This window comes from Schistocerca gregaria, chromosome 3 (assembly GCF_023897955.1).
Source record: "Schistocerca gregaria isolate iqSchGreg1 chromosome 3, iqSchGreg1.2, whole genome shotgun sequence".
Classification (NCBI taxonomy): Eukaryota; Metazoa; Arthropoda; class Insecta; order Orthoptera; family Acrididae; genus Schistocerca; species Schistocerca gregaria.
The window spans coordinates 353,900,710-353,920,953 of NC_064922.1; the positions used below are offsets into that span (position 1 = coordinate 353,900,710).

At 40.0% G+C, this 20,244-nt stretch overlaps 1 protein-coding gene across 1 annotated transcript in view; it reads right to left on the reverse strand.

Moving 5' to 3' along the window:
* Window positions 1-20,244, reverse strand: part of LOC126355796 (grpE protein homolog, mitochondrial) — a 40,913-nt gene that overhangs the window by 7,774 nt on the left and 12,895 nt on the right. Inside the window, exons 3-5 of the mRNA XM_050006215.1 lie at window positions 19,023-19,136; window positions 11,695-11,814; window positions 7,929-8,012 (exon numbers count right to left, since the gene is read on the reverse strand). Coding sequence (XP_049862172.1) covers window positions 7,929-8,012; window positions 11,695-11,814; window positions 19,023-19,136 — 318 coding nt within the window. The remainder of the gene's footprint in view (window positions 1-7,928; window positions 8,013-11,694; window positions 11,815-19,022; window positions 19,137-20,244) is intronic.

A 20,244-nucleotide genomic window follows, 5' to 3' on the forward strand; every position in this document is an offset into this window, starting at 1 on the left:
TGTCTTAATTGTGCCTGCTGCAACTTAGAACTGTCCTCTTTACGCTAAGTAGCAATCTGTCTTTTTCTACATTGTTGATATTCCAAGCTGGAGTTTCCAATGCTTAAATCTTCTCCTAGGAAAAATAATGTTCAGGGCTTATTCAATCAAATTATACACTCCTGGAAATTGAAATAAGAACACCGTGAATTCATTGTCCCAGGAAGGGGAAACTTTATTGACACATTCCTGAGGTCAGATACATCACATGATCACACTGACAGAACCACAGGCACATAGACACAGGCAACAGAGCACGCACAATGTCGGCACTAGTACAGTGTATATCCACCTTTCGCAGCAATGCAGGCTGCTATTCTCCCATGGAGATGATCGTAGAGATGCTGAATGTAGTCCTGTGGAACGGCTTGCCATGCCATTTCCACCTGGCGCCTCAGTTGGACCAGCATTTGTGCTGGACGTGCACACCGCGTGAGACGACGCTTCATCCAGTCCCAAACATGCTCAATGGGAGACAGATCCGGAGATCTTGCTGGCCAGGGTAGTTTGACTTACACCTTCTAGAGCACATTGGGTGGCACGGGATACATGCGGACGTGCATTGTCCTGTTGGAACAGCAAGTTCCCTTGCCGGTCTAGGAATGGTAGAACGATGGGTTCGATGACGGTTTGGATGTACCGTGCACTATTCAGTGTCCCCTCGACGATCACCAGAGGTGTACGGCCAGTGTAGGAGATCGCTCCCCACACCATGATGCCGGGTGTTGGCCCTGTGTGCCTCGGTCGTATGCAGTCCTGATTGTGGCGCTTACCTGCACTGTGCCAAACACGCATACGACCATCATTGGCACCAAGGCAGAAGCGACTCTCATCGCTGAAGACTACACGTCTCCATTCGTCCCTCCATTCACGCCTGTCACGACACCACAGGAGGCGGGCTGCACGATGTTGGGGCGTGAGCGGAAGACGGCCTAACGGTGTGCGGGACCGTAGCCCAGCTTCATGGAGACGGTTGCGAATGGTCCTCGCCGATACCCCAGGAGCAACAGTGTCCCTAATTTGCTGGGAAGTGGCGGTGCGGTCCCCTACGGCACTGCGTAGGATCCTACGGTCTTGGCGTGCATCCGTGCATCGCTGCGGTCCGGTCCCAGGTCGACGGGCACGTGCACCTTCCGCCGACCACTGGCGACAACATCAATGTACTGTGGAGACCTCACGCCCCACGTGTCGAGCAATTCGGCGGTACCGTCCACCCGGCCTCCCGCATGCCCACTATACGCCCTCGCTCAAAGTCCGTCATCTGCGCATACGGTTCACGTCCACGCTGTCACGGCATGCTACCAGTGTTAAAGACTGCGATGGAGCTCCGTATGCCACGGCAAACTGGCTGACACTGACGGCGGCGGTGCACAAATGCTGCGCAGCTAGCGCCATTCGACGGCCAACACCGAGGTTCCTGGTGTGTCCGCTGTGCCGTGCGTGTGATCATTGCTTGTACAGCCCTCTCGCAGTGTCCGGAGCAAGTATGGTGGGTCTGACACACCGGTGTCAATGTGTTCTTTTTCCATTTCCAGGAGTGTATTTTGATTCTACAGAAATGAATGTTGTTAGACAATTATTGTAAGACACAAATAGTGTGTGCATTATCAAAAAACCTGATATTTCTTCAATATTTGATGTTGCTTTTGGAATTCCTCACATGAACATTTTAGCAATATGAGTAAAACTGATTTTAAACAATTTCTGGGTTTGTCTGAATGTGTAACATTACTCTCACAAATGACAAGAAAACAGTGGAGGTGAAGAATACAGTGCACATTAATAGAAACAGGTGTTGTGGATGCTATGTTCCAACTTCAAGGCATTTGAGGGTCACCTAAAATTTGTTGTGATGAGATGAAAATTTTACAGATTTTTTTACCAATTTGAACAAAAGTGGGGGGGGGGGGGGGGAGAGCAAAATTCTAACTTTCAGAAAATTAAATACAGCTAAAGGCCACCCTAGTGTACACCCTCAAAACACAGAAGCCTCTGCCTGTCATGGACATGAAAGTCAACATGGTGAAACCAACAGCGTGAAAACAGCCAAGCAGTTCTGCTCCATATGCAGTTACATGCACATAATACATTCTTCCATATGCTTTACCTCTCGAGGTGGCACCCTCCTCCCCCTTCCCACCCCTCCCCCTCCTCTGTGACGTACGTTATTAGGCACAGATCAATAATATTGTCTTAACTCATGATCAAACACACCACATCCTGTAGATTTAACTAAGGGAACATCCTTTTCAAGTCCTACCTTTGATAAACTTGTCCTACCAAAATCTCCCTCAACCTTTAACATCCCAAAGCAACTAAGCATCAAACATACTCTCCGACATTCCCACAAATACCGGAGCAGCTCATTTGTGATATAGGTGGTCCTGTTTTCTCGTAAGGACTGCCTTCAACTTGAATTTGATGATTGTGTACTGAACCATTTTAATAATCAGAGCTTAATACACTGATGCCCAAAACATTAGACCACCTGCTGAACATTGTATTGGTCCACTTTAGGAACACAATACAGTAGCTATTCTGCATAGCATGTATTCCAGAACTCCTTGGTAGTTTTTCGAAGGTATGTGGTACCAGATGTCTATGCACAGGTCACGCACTTCCCATAAATTGCAGGACAGTGGTTTTGGGCACAGAGCTACATAATAATTGAAGATGTCATTAGGTCAACACACTGTCATCAGATCACCACCTATTCTGCTTTACAGAACGGGAAGGCCTCCAATCTCCACATTCTGTGGTGAGGCATGGACAGCAAACATATCATTGCCTGCTCACATGGTTCCACTGTCTTTCAACACATGCCCATGACAGTGGCAAGAGAACAGCAAACCAACTCCTTTGCTTTCAATACTCTTGTTCTCATGCACTGGGCCACAATCTGCCATTTGTCAAAGTCACTGATGTCAGCATATTTCCCATTTGTGACTCATATCATCACTAGAATGATTACCAATCCTTTCTGTTCTGCTTACATACTTTCTGTGGTGTCTCCGAAGAGCAAAGTGCCAAAGCAAGCACTGAGTAAGTTGGCAGCATCTTTTAGTAGGCCAGGTGGGTGATCAATGTACGAAGCTCAACTCAACAGGAAAGTTATTGTTGAATGCACTCCGAGTGAGAGACTAGCAAATTGTCTGTATCAAGGGATATGGTAATGTTCAAAGACAGTTGTAAATACTCATGCCATTCTTGTGGAAATAGATTGTACAAAGTTAAGTACTTCATCATATGTATGTCATAATAAAGTGTTGTTGTATCCAGTTGGTCTCCACCTGGAGCAAGCCAAAGAACCCACTGTTGTATTGACGAGTTTATCTTTGTCCAATACAACAAGCGGTGACAATGCTGGTCGTTATACAAACTAGTCTGTTTGCAAAAGGTTGATGTGTGCAGGTTCACACACGCCTTAGCTGCCTGGGGCTAGCCTTACCTCTAATCCTATTTTTTTGTGTGTTATCTCAAGTGTTTACATAGTTAAATGTCCCTTAATGAAGTTGTTCAGGTTCAGGTGCAGCAGACTGAATGCCTGCTGCTGAATGTACAACAAATGACTGCCCTCCTCTCCCTACCAGCAGCACTGCCACTGTTTGCTGCACCTAAGTTTCATCCAGACAGTAGTAGGAAGAGAATAGTTACGATAACCTTGTTCAATTGCTGACCAAACGTTATGAGAGTCGGGCGCAAGGTTTAAATTTTTTCAACTCAAGAAGCAGCCGGCACAAACTTCCAAACCGTAGATTGCTGAACTTGAAGGCTTACAAGATAGCATATGTTTTAAGAGTTCTAATGGACTAAGTGACAGTAATGTCATCTGACATATTCAAACTGTGCAGAATATGTCACATGCATGTATTCACACTGTTATTCTCAACTTGTTGGATCCTGATCTGAAAACAGTTTTGTCTTGTGGAATCTCAAACTATTGTGGACACAACTGCCATTGATTTTAAGGCTCTGTGTATTTTTGTTGCTCAAGAACACATGACACTCAGTCTAAGGTTAATGTTAGAGTTAAAGTAAATAAAAATAGGACTCAGACAAACAGTAAATGTACAGGTAAACACTTTCAGTCCCTTGGTACACAACGTGTACTACATCATACTGTTAACTCTTGTCCTCGGGGTTTTCCAAATCATGACTGAAAAATTTGTTCTTGTCATGATGCAAAATGTTTCCACTGTGGAAAGAAAGGTCACATTCAAACAGTGTGTTTATAAGGCACATCACTTAACTCTTCTGCAGCAGTGTGCACACAGGAGAGAATTTTTGTTCAAGTAAGGGTGGCTCAAAGGGCAGTTAAGTTAGATACTGGTGTATCTGTTTCCCCTAATAATGAAGAGACATTAGAAAAGATTATAAGCCCACAGCTACAGCAGCCTACTTCTCTACTGTCTATATACAACAGACATGAAATACCAGTGCTTAGTGTGTGTAGTTTACCAGCAACTTTTTGTGAAGCTATGAAATGTGAATAATTTCATGCACTCAGATCTAGAAACAGTGCAAACTTATTTGGTTTAGGTTTGTTTTAATCATTCAACCTGCACATATAAGACAATGTGTTATTTATCAGTGTTACAGTGTGTCACATTAATGTTTCTGACTTGTGCCCAGCTTTTCAGCCAGAATTCCAGTTATTCACAAGGCAGATACCGGGTTGCAGCCAGGGAGATGCCATCTGCTACAGTTACACTTCCTGTCTCCCCATGTGTGTCCACATTCAGTCCTCCCCTCCCACATCATTAAGTGCTACAACCCTACACAATGACTGTGGGTGGGGGCAGGGAGAATTTAGATGGCTGTTGAAAACTGCATCAACCAATGAGTGACACCTTAGTCACACCCAGAAACATTTCATTACACTGCCGCACCAGCTCTTCTATTTATAGCCAAGCACAGGACTATCCAGTCCAGCACAGTCCACGACCAATGAGTACGAAGACAGCATCATCTTCCAGTAGGCCAGCTGTGTGACCAATATATTAAGATGAACTCAACATCAAAGTTATTGTTCAATATACTCTAAATGAGAGACTTATAAAATGTTTGCATCAAGTGATATGTTAATGCTCAGAAACCGTTGTAAATACTCATGACACAAAGTTAAGTACTTGGTCTTATCAACGATGTAATAAATTGGACTTTTATTTTATTTTCCATAGTACCCACTCAGTCTCCTCCTGGAGCAAACCGCAGAACACATAGTTTTTGATCAGTACAACACTGTTTACTATGTCAACATAATGTTTTGGCACACCAATTTAAGTTAAAAGTGTGATTTAGGTGGAAATCCAAATTTGGGTTACTAACACAATCAGGAACTTATAGGTAGAACATTTCCTTCACTGACATGATTAAAGGCAGTTTACATGTGTACACTAATTTGTCAGAATGCACAAATGGACACATCAACACACTGTCTTGGCGATTTCCAATATCCAGTTGCTGAATTTGCTCTACAACATGATTCAGAGAGACCTGTGTGCCCACCACACTACACTGAAGAGTCAAAGAAACTGGTGCACCTGCCTAATACCTTGTATGAACCCCGTGAACACGCAGAAGTGCCGCAACACAATTTGGCATGGACTCAACTAATGTCTGAAGTAGTGCTGGAGGGAACTGACACCATGAATTCTGCAGGGCTATCCATAAATCCGTAAGAATACAAGGGCGTGGAGATCTCTTCTGCACAGCATGTTGCAAGGCATCCCAGATTTGCTCCATAATGTTCATGTCTGGGGAGTCTGGTGGCCAGCAGAAGTGTTTAAACTCAGAAGAGTGTTCCTGGAGCCACTCTATAGCAATTGTGGATGTGAGGCATGTACCATTGTCCAGCTGGAATTGCCCAAGTCTGTTGGAAAGCACAATGGACATGAATGGATGCAGATGATCAGAAAGGATGATTACATATTTGTCACCTGTCAGAGCTGTATCTAGACATACCAGGAGCCCACATCGCCCTAATTGCACATGCCTCAGACCATTACAGAGCCTCCACCAGCTTGAACAGTCCCCTGCTGACATGCAGGGTCCACAGGTTCACGAGGTTCTCTCCATACCCGTACACGTCCATCCGACTGATACAATCTGAAACAAGACGTGTCTGACCATGCAACATGTATCCAGTCATCAACAGTCCAATGCCAGTGTTGATGGGCCCAGGCAAGGCGTAAAGCTATGTGCCGTGCAGTCATCAAAGACACATGAGTGGGCCTTCAACCCTGAAAGCCCAAACTGATTATGTTTCATTGAATGGTCTGTATGCTGTCACTTGTTGATGGCACAGCATTGAAATCTGCGCAGTTTTCCAGAGGGTTGCAGTTCTGACACACTGAACAATCCTCTTCAGTCGTCATTGGCCCTGTTGTTGCAGCATCTTTTTCCGGCCACAGCAATGTCAGATTTTATGTTTTACAAGGTTCCTGATATTCATGGTACGCTCGTGAAATGGGGAAAATCCACACTTCATTGCTACCTCGGAGATGCTGTGTCCTACTGCTCGTGCACAGACTGTAACCACGTTGAGACTCACTTAAATCTTGACAACTTGCCATTGTAGTAGCAGTAAACGATCTAACAACTGCACTAGACGCTTGCTGTCTTATAAAGGCATTGCCAACCACAGCGCCGTATTCTGCCTGTTTACATATATCTATTTGAATATGCATGCCTATACCACTTCCTTTGGTGCTTTAATCTATATAAACTATTCTAATTCTCCCCCCCCCCCCCCCCCCAGCCATTTTCTCCAGAACTGACTCACTCTGCGCACCTAATCTCCCCGGCCCCAATTACATTTGATTTGTATTATTGCCATCTTTTTCTTCTACGTCCACCTGATCCTCCTTTCTATCATCTCCAAACAGTTCTTACACAAGTATTATCTTTGACTTCACATCCTCTCCAATACAAAAAAGTATGTTTTAATCTATAGTCCCAGTTTATTTATTGTGCCTACTGGCAACCAGTTTTGTACACAGTATCATCCTCAGGCCAACCCCTGGCTTGCAGTCATCACTCTTGCACCACAAGTAGTTGTGTCAAATACCTACACATATATTTGGAATGCATGAGTGATGACTGCGTAAAGGAGATTGCCCTGAAGATGGTACTGCATATCAAAATTGCTACTCTGTAGTGAACATAAATAAACTGTGACTATAGACAATTTTTTAGTAGTCTATTGGTCACTGTTCCACCATCAGTATATCAGGAGGAGGTAATATGTCCTGATATTTTTCCATTACCTTTGGCTGCCTTTTTCTGCATACTGCCTAGGTTCTGAGTGACCTCCATATGTCAAAGCTTATTGCTGTGGAGGTCTGGCAGCAGAAATCACTGTGTTTATCAGTCAGCTGCACATATTTTTGGTATGTACCACCAACTCCTCACTTATTGCACATTATGCATACTTTAGAACTCTCTGATCACAGCACTTATGTAACTTTAACTACAGCACGATTCTGCACTATTACAATAAAATTTTATCATTTATGACAGCACTTCTATTGTATTTCTTTGCTGTACAACACATTGAAGTCTCACTGAAAAAAGTTCTCTTTGTTAGTGATAGTACTCTACTGTAAGTCCAATGTTCACATTATTAATCCTATTTTGCAAAAAACGAACTTTTGAGACCATGTCACCCAATTTTCATACTGAAACATGTTACACTTTCCACTTTTAAGATGTTGGGACAGTTGGGTTCAGGCTGTTCCCACATCCTTTACTGGTAGAGCTAAAGCATCAATAGCCTTTTTCCCATTATTGTCAGTTTTTCCTTTTGCACTTAAGAATTAAAGCAGTATAACAGAACTGACACAAACCATTACATCATACTAACACAGATGATTAAGTACAACACTTACCTGTTCAAACAAGGCTTCATGCAGATTTGGATCAAATTTCTCATTTAGTGGATTTATTGGTTCCAGGCCATGTCTCTTAAAAACCTAGAATTATGAAAGATTTATAATGCAAAGAACATGCCACAACAGAATTGAAACCAAATAAAGATAAAAAGAAATCTATAGTTAAGAGGTAGTATCTCAGATTCACAGTTATATGCAGAAAAGCAACAATGTTATTAGCTTTCGTAAAATGAGATTAATTCATTTGGAAGAGGCAGAGGTATTAATAAATAAAGCAGAGCCCATCAAGTGTGGCAGAGAGAAGTGATGAAGGTAACAGAGTTGGTGAGGAACTAGATACAAGCAAATTTCTGGATCTTTGGAAGCACTCTGAGCACAGGTCCAACTGCAACAGTCATGTGGCTGCCATTATTTTGCAATAGGGTATTGTGTTCTGCAAGAGAGATCATAGTATTTGTTTTACCACGTACACTATCTGACCAAAAGTATCCAACCCATCCCTATGCAACACAGAATTGACCATCAGATGTCATAAAAGGCAGACCTGCCACCATATATGAAGACGGAGGGTACTAGTTGTCAGCAAAGAAGCATTAACAGTAAAAAGGGTCAGTCAGAACTAAGTGATTGCGAATATGAACTAGTCATTGGACATCACCTGATAAATCCATCATAAGCATTCCAAATCTTTTAAAAGTACCAAAATTGACTGTTGGTGATGTGTGTGAAGAAGAAGTGCAAAGTAATAACCACAACTAAACCGAGACACTGCGGATTTCATATACTGGCAAAAGGGACTGTCAAGCACTCCAGAGGGTGGTTGTAAAAAATCTCATGAAATCAGGACGATGACTCAAGTTCCTAAGTGCTACCAGCAGTCCAGCTGGCATAGTAAATGTGCAAGGAGTTAAAATGAATGGAAAACAATGGTTGATTAGCTCCTCATAAGCCACACATTTTTGTAGCCATGCTAAGCAAAGCTCAATGTGGTGGATGACAGGAAACGAGTGATTTGGAATGACGAATCATCCTATACCCTGTGGCGACCTGATAGAATTATTTGGGTTTGGCAAATGCCTCTTGAATGTTACCTGCTGTAATATGTAGTGCCAACAGTGAAGGAAACAGGTGGTGACATTACTGTATAGGAATGTTTTTTGTGATTTCGATGTGATTCCCTTGCTATGCTAAGAAAACGTTAAATGCCAAAGGATACAAACACATTTTATAGAACTGTGTACGGCATATAGTAGAGGACCAGAATTTTATCAGCACAATTATCCAACCTGACATAATGCAGCATTTGTGGAACAATGCTTTGTGGGCAATAATGTTCATAAAATGGATTGGCCTGCCCAGTCCCGACTCAAACCTGATGGAACACCTTTGGGATGAGTTAGAATCTCGACTTCACTACAAATCCCAGCATCTGACATCACTACCTTCTACAGCTGGTTCTTGAGGAATTATAGGTTGCCATTCCTTCATAGACATTCAGACACCCAACTGAAAACACCTCAAATAGAGTTAAAGTCACTACAAACACAAAGGGTGGGCACACCTCATATTACTGACCATTAATAGGTGGCAAGGTATTTTTTTTATCAGATAGTGTAAGTAATATGGATTCTTCCGCCTGGTAATAGTGCACTCCGATTTATCAAACAAGAACTTTCTCTGCAAAATGGTGGTCATTTCTAACAGCCACCTAACTTCAACATAATGCTTAAATTTCTACTTCAAATAACCACCTACCTCTTTTCTGCTACAGTGCAAGACCTTTTATATTCTTTTCAGGGGACTAATAGAAATTATTGAAAAAACTAATTCTGTGTATTTTTTTTCCCATATGGCTTTCTACACCGTAAAAACATTTGAAAGTTTTGATGACTATACAAAAAATGAGCAGAGGACTGAAAAAATGCGAGACCTGGGTGCACTTACTATATCATACACTAAGAAAAGTTTTGAAGAAAAAGATGTGAAATACAGAACAGCAATTGGCAAGTGGTGATGTTAACTGATTACATAACATAGCAGACCCAATGGCAGGAATATGTTCCAGTAATGTTATCAAGATGTTGACTGTTCATACATATGTAGATACACAATGGCATTACATAAAGTCGGTAGGACTTTATTTAATGTGGAATGTACAGTAAAAATTTAACTGGGCTGTCAGTTTCCATCGTAAGACCTCAGAAATTAAGAGGTATTTCTAAAAAAGTGCTAAATGTGTGCAACAGCTATGACTGTATCTAAATTATTTAGGCTTCGCTCTGAGCTCCCTACCTAACCATCATTCTAGAAATAGTTACAATTTAAAAACAAAAACACACACCATATGCCATACACCATGTTATAATATCTCTCTGCAAATTAAAAAAAAAAAAAAATGAAGGTCAACTTCTCCCCTCCCCCACCTGAAATAATATTCCAACAATTCCCATGTATTTATTTTTGCAAGAGTTTTGGAGGTAGTTTGTATATCATCCAGAAGAGGCACTGCTATAGCTTTTGTTTATTGTTGCCAACTCTCCCTCAATTCAGACTAATACTGAGCAAACTGACACTTCATTTAATAACACAATCACTAAGCTACATACAGTTTTGTTAAATGGCTCATGTAGGGAGAAAGCATTTGCAGTGTGAATACTTCCAATTTTTGAAACAGCTTCTACCATTTCAATGCCAGAGAGTCCAGAGCACAAGTAATTTTGCTGCATAACATTTACAAACCCCACTGGAAAGTCAATACCTTGTCAATATTGTTATATCTCAATTACACTTTTTTCTCTCCTCCCCTTAACATTGTTTCAGTAATTGTAAACTGCGAGAAATTTACAACCATGATAACCTAAAAGTAGGTGGAAATTATCATTCTGAACAAAGAGAATTTGAAGCAACTAACCAATTAAGAAGTGTTGTAAACAACGGGGGAAAAGGTAAACTCTGCAAAAATAAATTTGGGGTTATACTGTGTATATTTTTTCTTCTCTTTGCCTCTTTAGGTATCCAGTTCATGGATCACATTTTCTAGTTTTTTTCCCCCAAAATAAAGTCAGACCATACCTGCACAGTTGGAACATTTTATTGTATTTAACTGATTTCAAAAGATTAAACTGTCATCTTCAGAAGCTAAATACTGGCTTATAGCATTGATAAGTAGAATTCAAATGAGTATCAGACAATTGACCTCTGCTTATGCATATTATAAGCCAGTACTGAATTTCTGAATACGATACATTAATCTGTCAAAGCCAGCAATAAAATATTACATTTGTGTAGCTGATGGCTGCTTTCATTTTGATGACAGCAATGAACAAATTCATTTTTCAGGTTCTTGTTTTCGGTGCTCCTTTCCAATATTTTCTTTAGCTATCATCACTAACGTGTCACTGATATTCCATTTCATCATTCCTTGACTTCCAACATTTCTACATCTACATCCACACTGTGCAAACTATCATATGGAGCATGGCAGAGGGTACCCTGCACCAATACTAGTCATTTCCTTCCCTGTTCCCCTCGCACTCAATTGGTCTCAGAATGAATTCTAATTTTTTCAACCATAAAACTAAGCTTGCTGTGTTGCACTGTTAATTTCCATCTAGTTGAATCAATTAAAAAGTCATTTTTCCTCTCTGCCAGTTTTTCTCAGCACAAAGAATTCCAGGTAGAAAAACTGCTCTGCAACTATGTAGAAAGTGAAAATAAAGACTGTAAATTATTTAAGATTACAAAATAATATATAGACACACACCTTGTGTAACTGAACTTCTGTCATTTTAAGACCTTCATATAAACTCTTCAGATGAGGATTTGTGTCTTTAATTTCTTCCTTTGGTACACTTTCTGTTGCCTTCCCCAACACATCAGCAACCTGCAAGAATTAAAAATGCTCATACAAGAGAAATTTCATACACAATTTCCATTTATAGTTGTTTAATCCAACAAATTTATCCAACAATTATCACTGTTTAAAATCAATGCTTTCATGGTCAAAACTTCAAACATAGTCTCTACACATATCATCGTCGCATAAGCAAGATGGAACGATATTTGAGAAATACATAATGACTTAACTTCAACAGAATGAGTAAACCTTATAATGTCAGGCATCAAACAATCTGATGAGCAAAGTCATTACTAACAAAGCACCATTCTTTATGTGAAATAGACCTGGTGTATTTGACACTTAAAAAGCAAATGCAGCATGTTTTCATACCAGCGAATTATTTTTAGTATGAGCACTTGTGTCTATACGCAATATATTTACAGCCACAAAGAACAGACGACTCAAATGCATAAGTATTTTGACAATATAGTTTTCATGAACCATGGACCTTGTCGTTGATGGGGAGGCTTGCGTGCCTCAGCGATACAGATGGCCGTACCGTAGGTACAACCACAACGGAGGGGTATCTGTTGAGAGGCCAGACAAACGTGTGGTTCCTGAAGATGGGCAGCAGCCTTTTCAGTAGTTGCAGGGGCAACAGTCTGGATGATTGACTGATGTGGCCTTGTAACAATAACCAAAACATCCTTGCTGTGCTGGTACTGCGAACGGCTGAAAGCAAGGGGAAACTACGGCCGTAATTTTTCCCGAGGGCATGCAACTTTACTGTATGATTAAATGATGATGGCGTCCTCTTGGGTAAAATATTCCGGAGGTAAAATAGTCCCCCATTCGGATCTCCGGGCGGGGACTACTCAGGAGGGTGTCGTTATCAGGAGAAAGAAAACTGGTGTTCTACGGATCGGAGCGTGGAATGTCAGATCACTCAATCGGGCACGTAGCTTAGAAAATTTAAAAAGGGAAATGGATAAGTTAAAGTTAGATATAATGGGAATTAGTGAAGTTCGGTGGAAGGAGGAACAAGACTTCTGGTCAGGTGACTACAGGGTTACAAACACAAAATCAAATAGGGGTAATGCAGGAGTAGGTTTAATAATGAATAGGAAAATAGGAATTCGGATAAGCTACTACAAACAGCATAGTGAACGCATTATTGTGGCCAAGATAGATACGAAGCCCACGCCTACTACAGTAGTACAAGTTTATATGCCAACTACCTCTGCAGATGACAAAGAAATTGAAGAAATGTATGATGAAATAAAAGAAATTATTCAGATAGTGAAGGGAGACAAAAATTTAATAGTCATGAGTGACGAATTCGAGTGTAGGAAAAGGGAGAGAAGGAAACGTAGTAGGTGAATATGGATTGGGGCTAAGAAATGAAAGAGGAAGCCGCTTGGTAGAATTTTGCACAGAGCACAACTTAATCATAGCTAAGACTTGGTTTCAGAATCATGAAAGGAGATTGTATACATGGAAGAACCCTGTAGATACTAAAACGTATCAGATAGATTATATAATGGTAAGACAGAGATTTAGGAACCAGGTTTTAAATTGTAAGACATTTCCAGGGGCAGATGTGCGACTCTGACCACAATCTATTGGTTATGACCTGTAGATTAAAACTGAAGAAACTGCAAAAATGTGGGAATTTAAGGAGATGGGACCTGGATAAACTGAAAGAAACAGAGGTTGTACAGAGTTTCAGGGAGAGCATAAGGGAACAATTGACAGAAATGGGGGAAAGAAATACAGTAGAAGAAGAATGGGTAGCTTTGAGGGATGAAGTAGTGAAGGCAGCAGAGGATCAAGTAGGTAAAAAGACGAGGGCTAGTAGAAATCCTTGGGTAACGGAAGAAATTCTGAATTTAATTGATGAAAGGAGAAAATATAAAAATGCAGTAAATGAAGCAGGCAAAAAGGAATACAAACGTCTCAAAAATGAGATCGACAGGAAGTGCAAAATGGCTAAGCAGGGATGGCTAGAGGACGACTGTAAGGATGTAGAGGCTTATCTCACTAGGGTTAAGATAGATACTGCCTACAGGAAAATTAAAGAGACCTTTGGAGATAAGAGAACCACTTGCTTGAACATCAAGAGCTCAGATGGAAACCCAGTTCTAAGCATAGAAGGGAAAGCAGAAAGGTGGAAGGAGTATATAGAGGGTGTATACAAGGGCGATGTACTTCAGGACAATATTATGGAAATGGAAGAGGATGTAGGTGAAGATGAAATGGGAGATAAGATACTGCGTCAAGAGTTTGACAGAGCACTGAAAGACCTGAGTCGAAACAAGGCCCCCACAGTAGACAACATTACATTAGAACTACTGACGGCCTTGGGAGAGCCATTCAGGACAAAAATCTACCAGCTGGTGAGCAAGATGTATGAGACAGGCGAAATACCCTCAGACTTCAAGAAGAATATAATAATTCCAATCCCAAAGAAAGCAGGTGTTGACAGATGTGAAAATTACCGAACTATCAGTTTAATACATCACAGCTGCAAAATACTGACGCGAATTCTTTACAGACGAATGGAAAAACTAATAAGAAGCCGACCTTGGGGAAGATCAGTTTGGATTCCGTAGAAATACTGGAACACGTGAGGCAATACTAACCTTACGACTTATCTTAGAAGAAAGATTAAGAAAAGGCAAACCTACGTTTCTAGGATTTGTAGACTTAGAGAAAGCTTTTGACAATGTTAACTGGAATACTCTCTTTCAAACTCTGAAGGTGGCAGGGGTAAAAAATAGGGAGCAAAAGGCTATTTACAATTTGTACAGAAACCAGATGGCAGTTATTAGAGTCAAGGGGCATGAAAGGGAAGCAGTGGTTGGGAAGGGAGTAAGACAGGGTTGCAGCCTCTCCCCGATGTTGTTCAATCTGTATATTGAGCAAGCAGTAAAGGAAACAAAAGAAAAATTTGGAGTAGGTATTATATCCATGGAGAAGAAATAAAAACTTTGAGGTTCACTGATGACATTGTAATTCTGTCAGACACCAAAGGACTTGGAAGAGCAGTTGGATGGAATGGATATCGTCTTGAAAGGAGGATATAAGATGAACAACAACAAAAGCAAAACGAGGATAATGGAATGTAGCCAAATTAGGTCGGGTGATGCTGAGGGAATTAGATTAGGAAATGAGACACTCAAAGTAGTAAAGGAGTTTTGCTATTTGGGGAGCAAAATAACTGATGATGGCCGAAGTAGAGAGGATATAAAATGTATACTGGCAATGGCAAGGAAAGCGTTTCTGAAGAAGAGAAATTTGTTAACATCTAGCATAGATTTAAGTGTCAGGAAGTCATTTCTGAAAGTATTTGTATGGAGTGTAGCCACGTATGGAAGTGAAACATGGGCGATAAATAGTTTGGACAAGAAGAGAATAGAAGCTTTCGAAATGTGGTGCTACAGAAGAATGCTGAAGATTAGATGGGTAGATCACATAACTAATGAGCTAATGAGGAAGTATTGAATAGGATTGGGGAGAAGAGAAGTTTGTGGCACAACTTGACCAGAAGAAGCGATCGGTTGGTAGGACATGTTCTGAGGCATCAAGGGATCACCAATTTAGTATGGGAGGGTAGCATGGAGGGTAAAAATCTTAGAGGGAGACCAAGAGATGAGTACACTAAGCAGATTCAGAAGGATGTAGGTTGCAGTAGGTACTGGGAGATGAAGCAGCTTGCACAGGATAGAGTAGCATGGAGAGCTGCATCAAACCAGTCTCAGGACTGAAGACGACAACAACAACAGTTTTCAGGAGATTTGCTACCCCTACAGCTACACACGCAGCATGCACGATGGGAGGCAGACGAGCTCAGTGTCAAATTCACGTGGCAGATTAACAACTGTTTGAAAGTACATCAGGCAGTTTGAGATTGATTTTTAAGTGATTTTCTGTATCTGTTTTGGCACATGCTGGACTAGTGCTAATCTCCTCCTCAAAAAATATGATTCATAAACAATTTAAACACCACACAGACAAAGTACACACTAGCCTGTACACAACTTCTTTTCATTAGGTCAATTGACGGCACGAATGGCATCTGAGCACAGAATTAATTTAAATTTACCAAATCATGAGAACAAGACCTCTTTAATACCTTTATGATGGAATAACAGCTAGGAGAGATCTTGTAATGTTGTGCAGATACAGCTTATGTTCCCGGGAGACAATGGATCCCTCGAGATTGAGAAACACAGATACATTTCTGCATGCGTGTCTCCCAGCTGATCAATCTTTCATGAATGAAGCACATACTGTTTATATGTGTGGTACGTTATTTCTGATTCATACAAATCCTTTTCCTTTGTCTACTTAATGCTTCAAGGTTCATTTTCTTTTTGTTACAAGGGCTGTAGAAACTGTCGATATTGGAAAGAGCATACAAAACATTTTATGAAAAAAGTAATACTAGTGTACTCAATAAAAATGTAAATCTGCAGGATGTCATATTTGAAGTTGAGCCATTTATCACAAACTATAATTAAACAGTTGACCACTTACTAAGTCACAGTGATTTAAGGTATCTATAGTACTGTTAATGATATTTTACACTGAAAAGAAACAACACAAATGTTATCAAACTTCACAAGTCAATACAAATATTGTGTAAAATGTTCATAATTTGAATTACAGAATGTAGCCTTTGCTTCAAATGAGTTGTACCCTAAGCAGAAGTTTCAAAAGCTTGAATTCTCTTCTTGACTGATATGTTTATCATCCACATTTTCACTTTTGTACAAGGTTACACTCCAGAAAAATACCTTCAAAAAGAATTTCTAACATTTTAATTTACACTCAATGTTAACAAATTTCTTTTTTCCAGAAACATGTTTTTTGCTATTGCTTGTCTGCAATTTATATCTTGTCTACTTCAGCCATTGTTACTTTAACTGCCACCGAAAGAGCATCTCCTCGCAAATAACAATCTCCTCTACTACTTTTAGCGTGTCATTTACTAATCTAATTCCCTCAACTTCACTTGATTTAATTCAATTATACTCCATTACCCTTATTTCACTTTTGTTGATCTTACAACCCTCTTTCCAAGACGGTGGTGTTGTGTTCAACAGATCTTTTAAGTCCTTTGCCATCTGACAGTTACATCATTGAAAGCCCAAAGGTTTATTTTTCTACATGAACTTTAATTCCCTTCTGAAATTTCTTCGTTGCCTTTACTGCTTGCTCAAAGTCCTATACTGGTTGCTCAATGCGCAGACAGGCTGACAGGCTACAGCCCCCTCTCACTATTCCTGAACTACTGCTTTCCTTTAATGTACTTCAACTCATAACTGCAATCTAATTTCTGTAAAAGTTGCACATAGCCTTCCACTCCACATATGTTATCCCAGCTAACTTCACAATTTCAGAGTGTATTTCAGTCATCATCATCATCAACAGACTTTTCTAAATTTATGAATGCTATAAACACAGATTTGTCTTTACTTAGTCTATCTTCTCAGGAAGTAGCTGGGTTATTATTGTCATGTGTATTACTACATTTCTCCAGAATCCAAACTGATATTCCCTCAAGTCTCCTAAGATATTAATGGCAGACTGGATCATCTTTCCATCACCATCAGTGTACAAACATTCAGACTACATTACTAAATAAAATCAGTTCTCAAACAATTCAGAACTGTCGCACATATATGAGTCACTTTACAGTACCATACACAGCACCATACCAAATTGAAGCCCACCATGATTAGACAGATTGCTATAGATATCCTTGCGTGTTTCTGACCATGGGTACTCTCTACAAGAACTCTCCATCACCAAAGATTTAGAAATAAATGTGGTATGCTTTGTTCAGTACACTACTGAAGCTACAGTGCAATAGAACAAAGCTCCTTCAAGTGTTGTACAGACTTTTTGAAATCTTTTTTAAGTTAGACAAGTAGCAATAGTTCCTTTCCTATTTCAGTAGCCTGAAATGTTGCCCAACTTTGAAAGTCAGCATCTCACTCATGGGTCATCCAGTAATTATTATTACCAAACTTTAGACTCTGAGGTAAGCAACCTAAAACTGCAGTGTCAAGAGGCTGTTATTAACTATTAATAAGGCTTCTGGCAGCTTCACCAAATACTCTTTTTAAATATACAACAACACTACTTTACTTTCATTCACATTTTTAATTTACTACATCATTTCATAATCTTAGAAATGTGAAAAAATTCACCTTATTTTTGGCTATACCTTCAGTGCTTTGCAGTTCTAATTGATAATAGCATATCCTAAGCACCCATGAAAATGACACATGAAGGAATTAGTCAACCAGAATACTAGTGAATGGAAGTAGAATGTGTCAATCACATGAACAGCTACTAATTTTTAATTTTGCAACTAGAATGGTGCATGATTTGTTAAGTTAAACTCTTAACTTGGATGACAAAAATCAGGCTGCTTGCTGCCATTAAAAAAAATAATAATAATAATACAATGCGTATCATTAGGTCATACTTCAATCATGAGACAAGATACCATAGTAGCAATTCATCGGTAAGTACGATACCAGATAACTTCTAATGTCTTACTGGTTATTTAAAACCAGCTGTGGACATACCTTGTGGATACACACCATACCTCTCAATGTGTGCTATCAACACTGCTTCACGAAACACAAAACAGCAAGTACTCACTCTTAACTCTTACAAGGGACATCACATATTAGTATTTATCTACTTAATTACCATTACATGTAAGTCATTGTGTCAGCCAACTTAATTATGTCAGGTTTGTTTGCCAGATACTATACATAAACAGTTAATTGAGCCTATTCTGAATAGTTCTGAAATCATCACAAGTGGTTTTCATTGCTTATCTCCACCTGTTAGTAAACAATGGAAAGTCCTGGATGGAATAACTGCAGTATTATGAAAAGGATAGACTGCTACTCACCACATGGAGGAGATGTTGAGTCACACACAGGCATAATGAAAAGACTGCTGAACATCTAAGCTTTTGGCCAAAAGCCCTTCTACACACACACACACACACACACACACACACACACACACCTCCGGCTACTGTGGCCCAACTGACAGCTGTGCATAGCGAACTATCCTTTCCATAAATCAGTTTTACCTACAACTTGACAAAATATGCAGTACACAAATAACAGCATCCCACACATTATTTGTCATTACTGAAGCTACATTTCAAAAAGATACAAGGCACTAAACAGCATTTTGAAACACAAACTCTCTACACATACCTCAAGTAAGTCTTTACAGAAGCTCTGGATGCCAAACAATTTCGCATCTTCTATCTGCTTCATCATTCTTCTCCTGAGATTCTCTCCATCAGCAAGTGCACGTTTGTATTTATCCTATTGAAAGAGGAAGTAAAAACAAGGGGATTAAAAAATGCATGCTGACACCCACATGCACACATACTTTTAACTATTCTACATCTGCTTTGTTAAGGTTACTATAGCAAAGTGATCAAGTATCTTTCAGATAGCACACAAAGAGACCAGAAATTACTTTTTGGTCTATATCGCATTATGATAGAAGTATTGTGTGTGTGTGTGTGTGTGTGTGTGTGTGTGTGTGTGTGTGTGTGTGTGTGTGTGTGTGTGTGTGCGCGCGCATGGGGGTGGGGGGCCACTGTTCAGTGACTGGCTGACCTATCAGAACATACTTGGGCCACAATTCTCCCTCAATTCCCCAGAAGAAATGGTAAAGTGTATTTTTGTTGGACACTTGATAGCTTTGACTTCTCTTACACGCTTGGGGGACTGAAGAAAGTGAAGTGTCTTGTACTCCTGGTACTTGGCAATGGTGTTTAATCTCATTCCTGCCCAAGAAACTAAAAACGATTCAAATTTCTGTTACAACTGTGAGTATTTCGTGGATAGAATTACTATGAGTCTTCTGTTAAAACCAGCGGTGTATCACATGTGCCAACATTTCCAATACTATGCTGATGCTTTGCTATAGATGTTAATAACCTGTATGTAATGAACTTTAAAAGTATGTAATCATATGGTTTATCGGAGTTCTCACACTCCTGGAAAATCGTCGTCATAAGAATTTCATTGCCATTGTCATATTTTCGGCCAACTTCTTCCGATTGTGCACAGGGCCAACCAAAATATAAGCATATGTACCACAGCTATTTCCCACACAAGCCAAATTTATAAGAGACAACCAATTGCAATGATTCTTCAAGAGAGGCAGTAGATTGGACAATGAACTTTGTGAGCTGTAGAGAAGAAGCAGGAATGTGATGTCACACAGTGCAGGAATGGCGAGTTACAGTAGTTTGCAGCATCTGGGTATAAAAGTTTCAAAAGAAAGTATATATATGCGATTTATATTTCTTATAATAATATTTGATATTATTCAGTGATAATATTAATTTGATTCAGGTAGCTGAGAATTTATATTTAAATCATCGAAGACCGAGTCGTTGGTTCTCTCAACAAAAGTTAG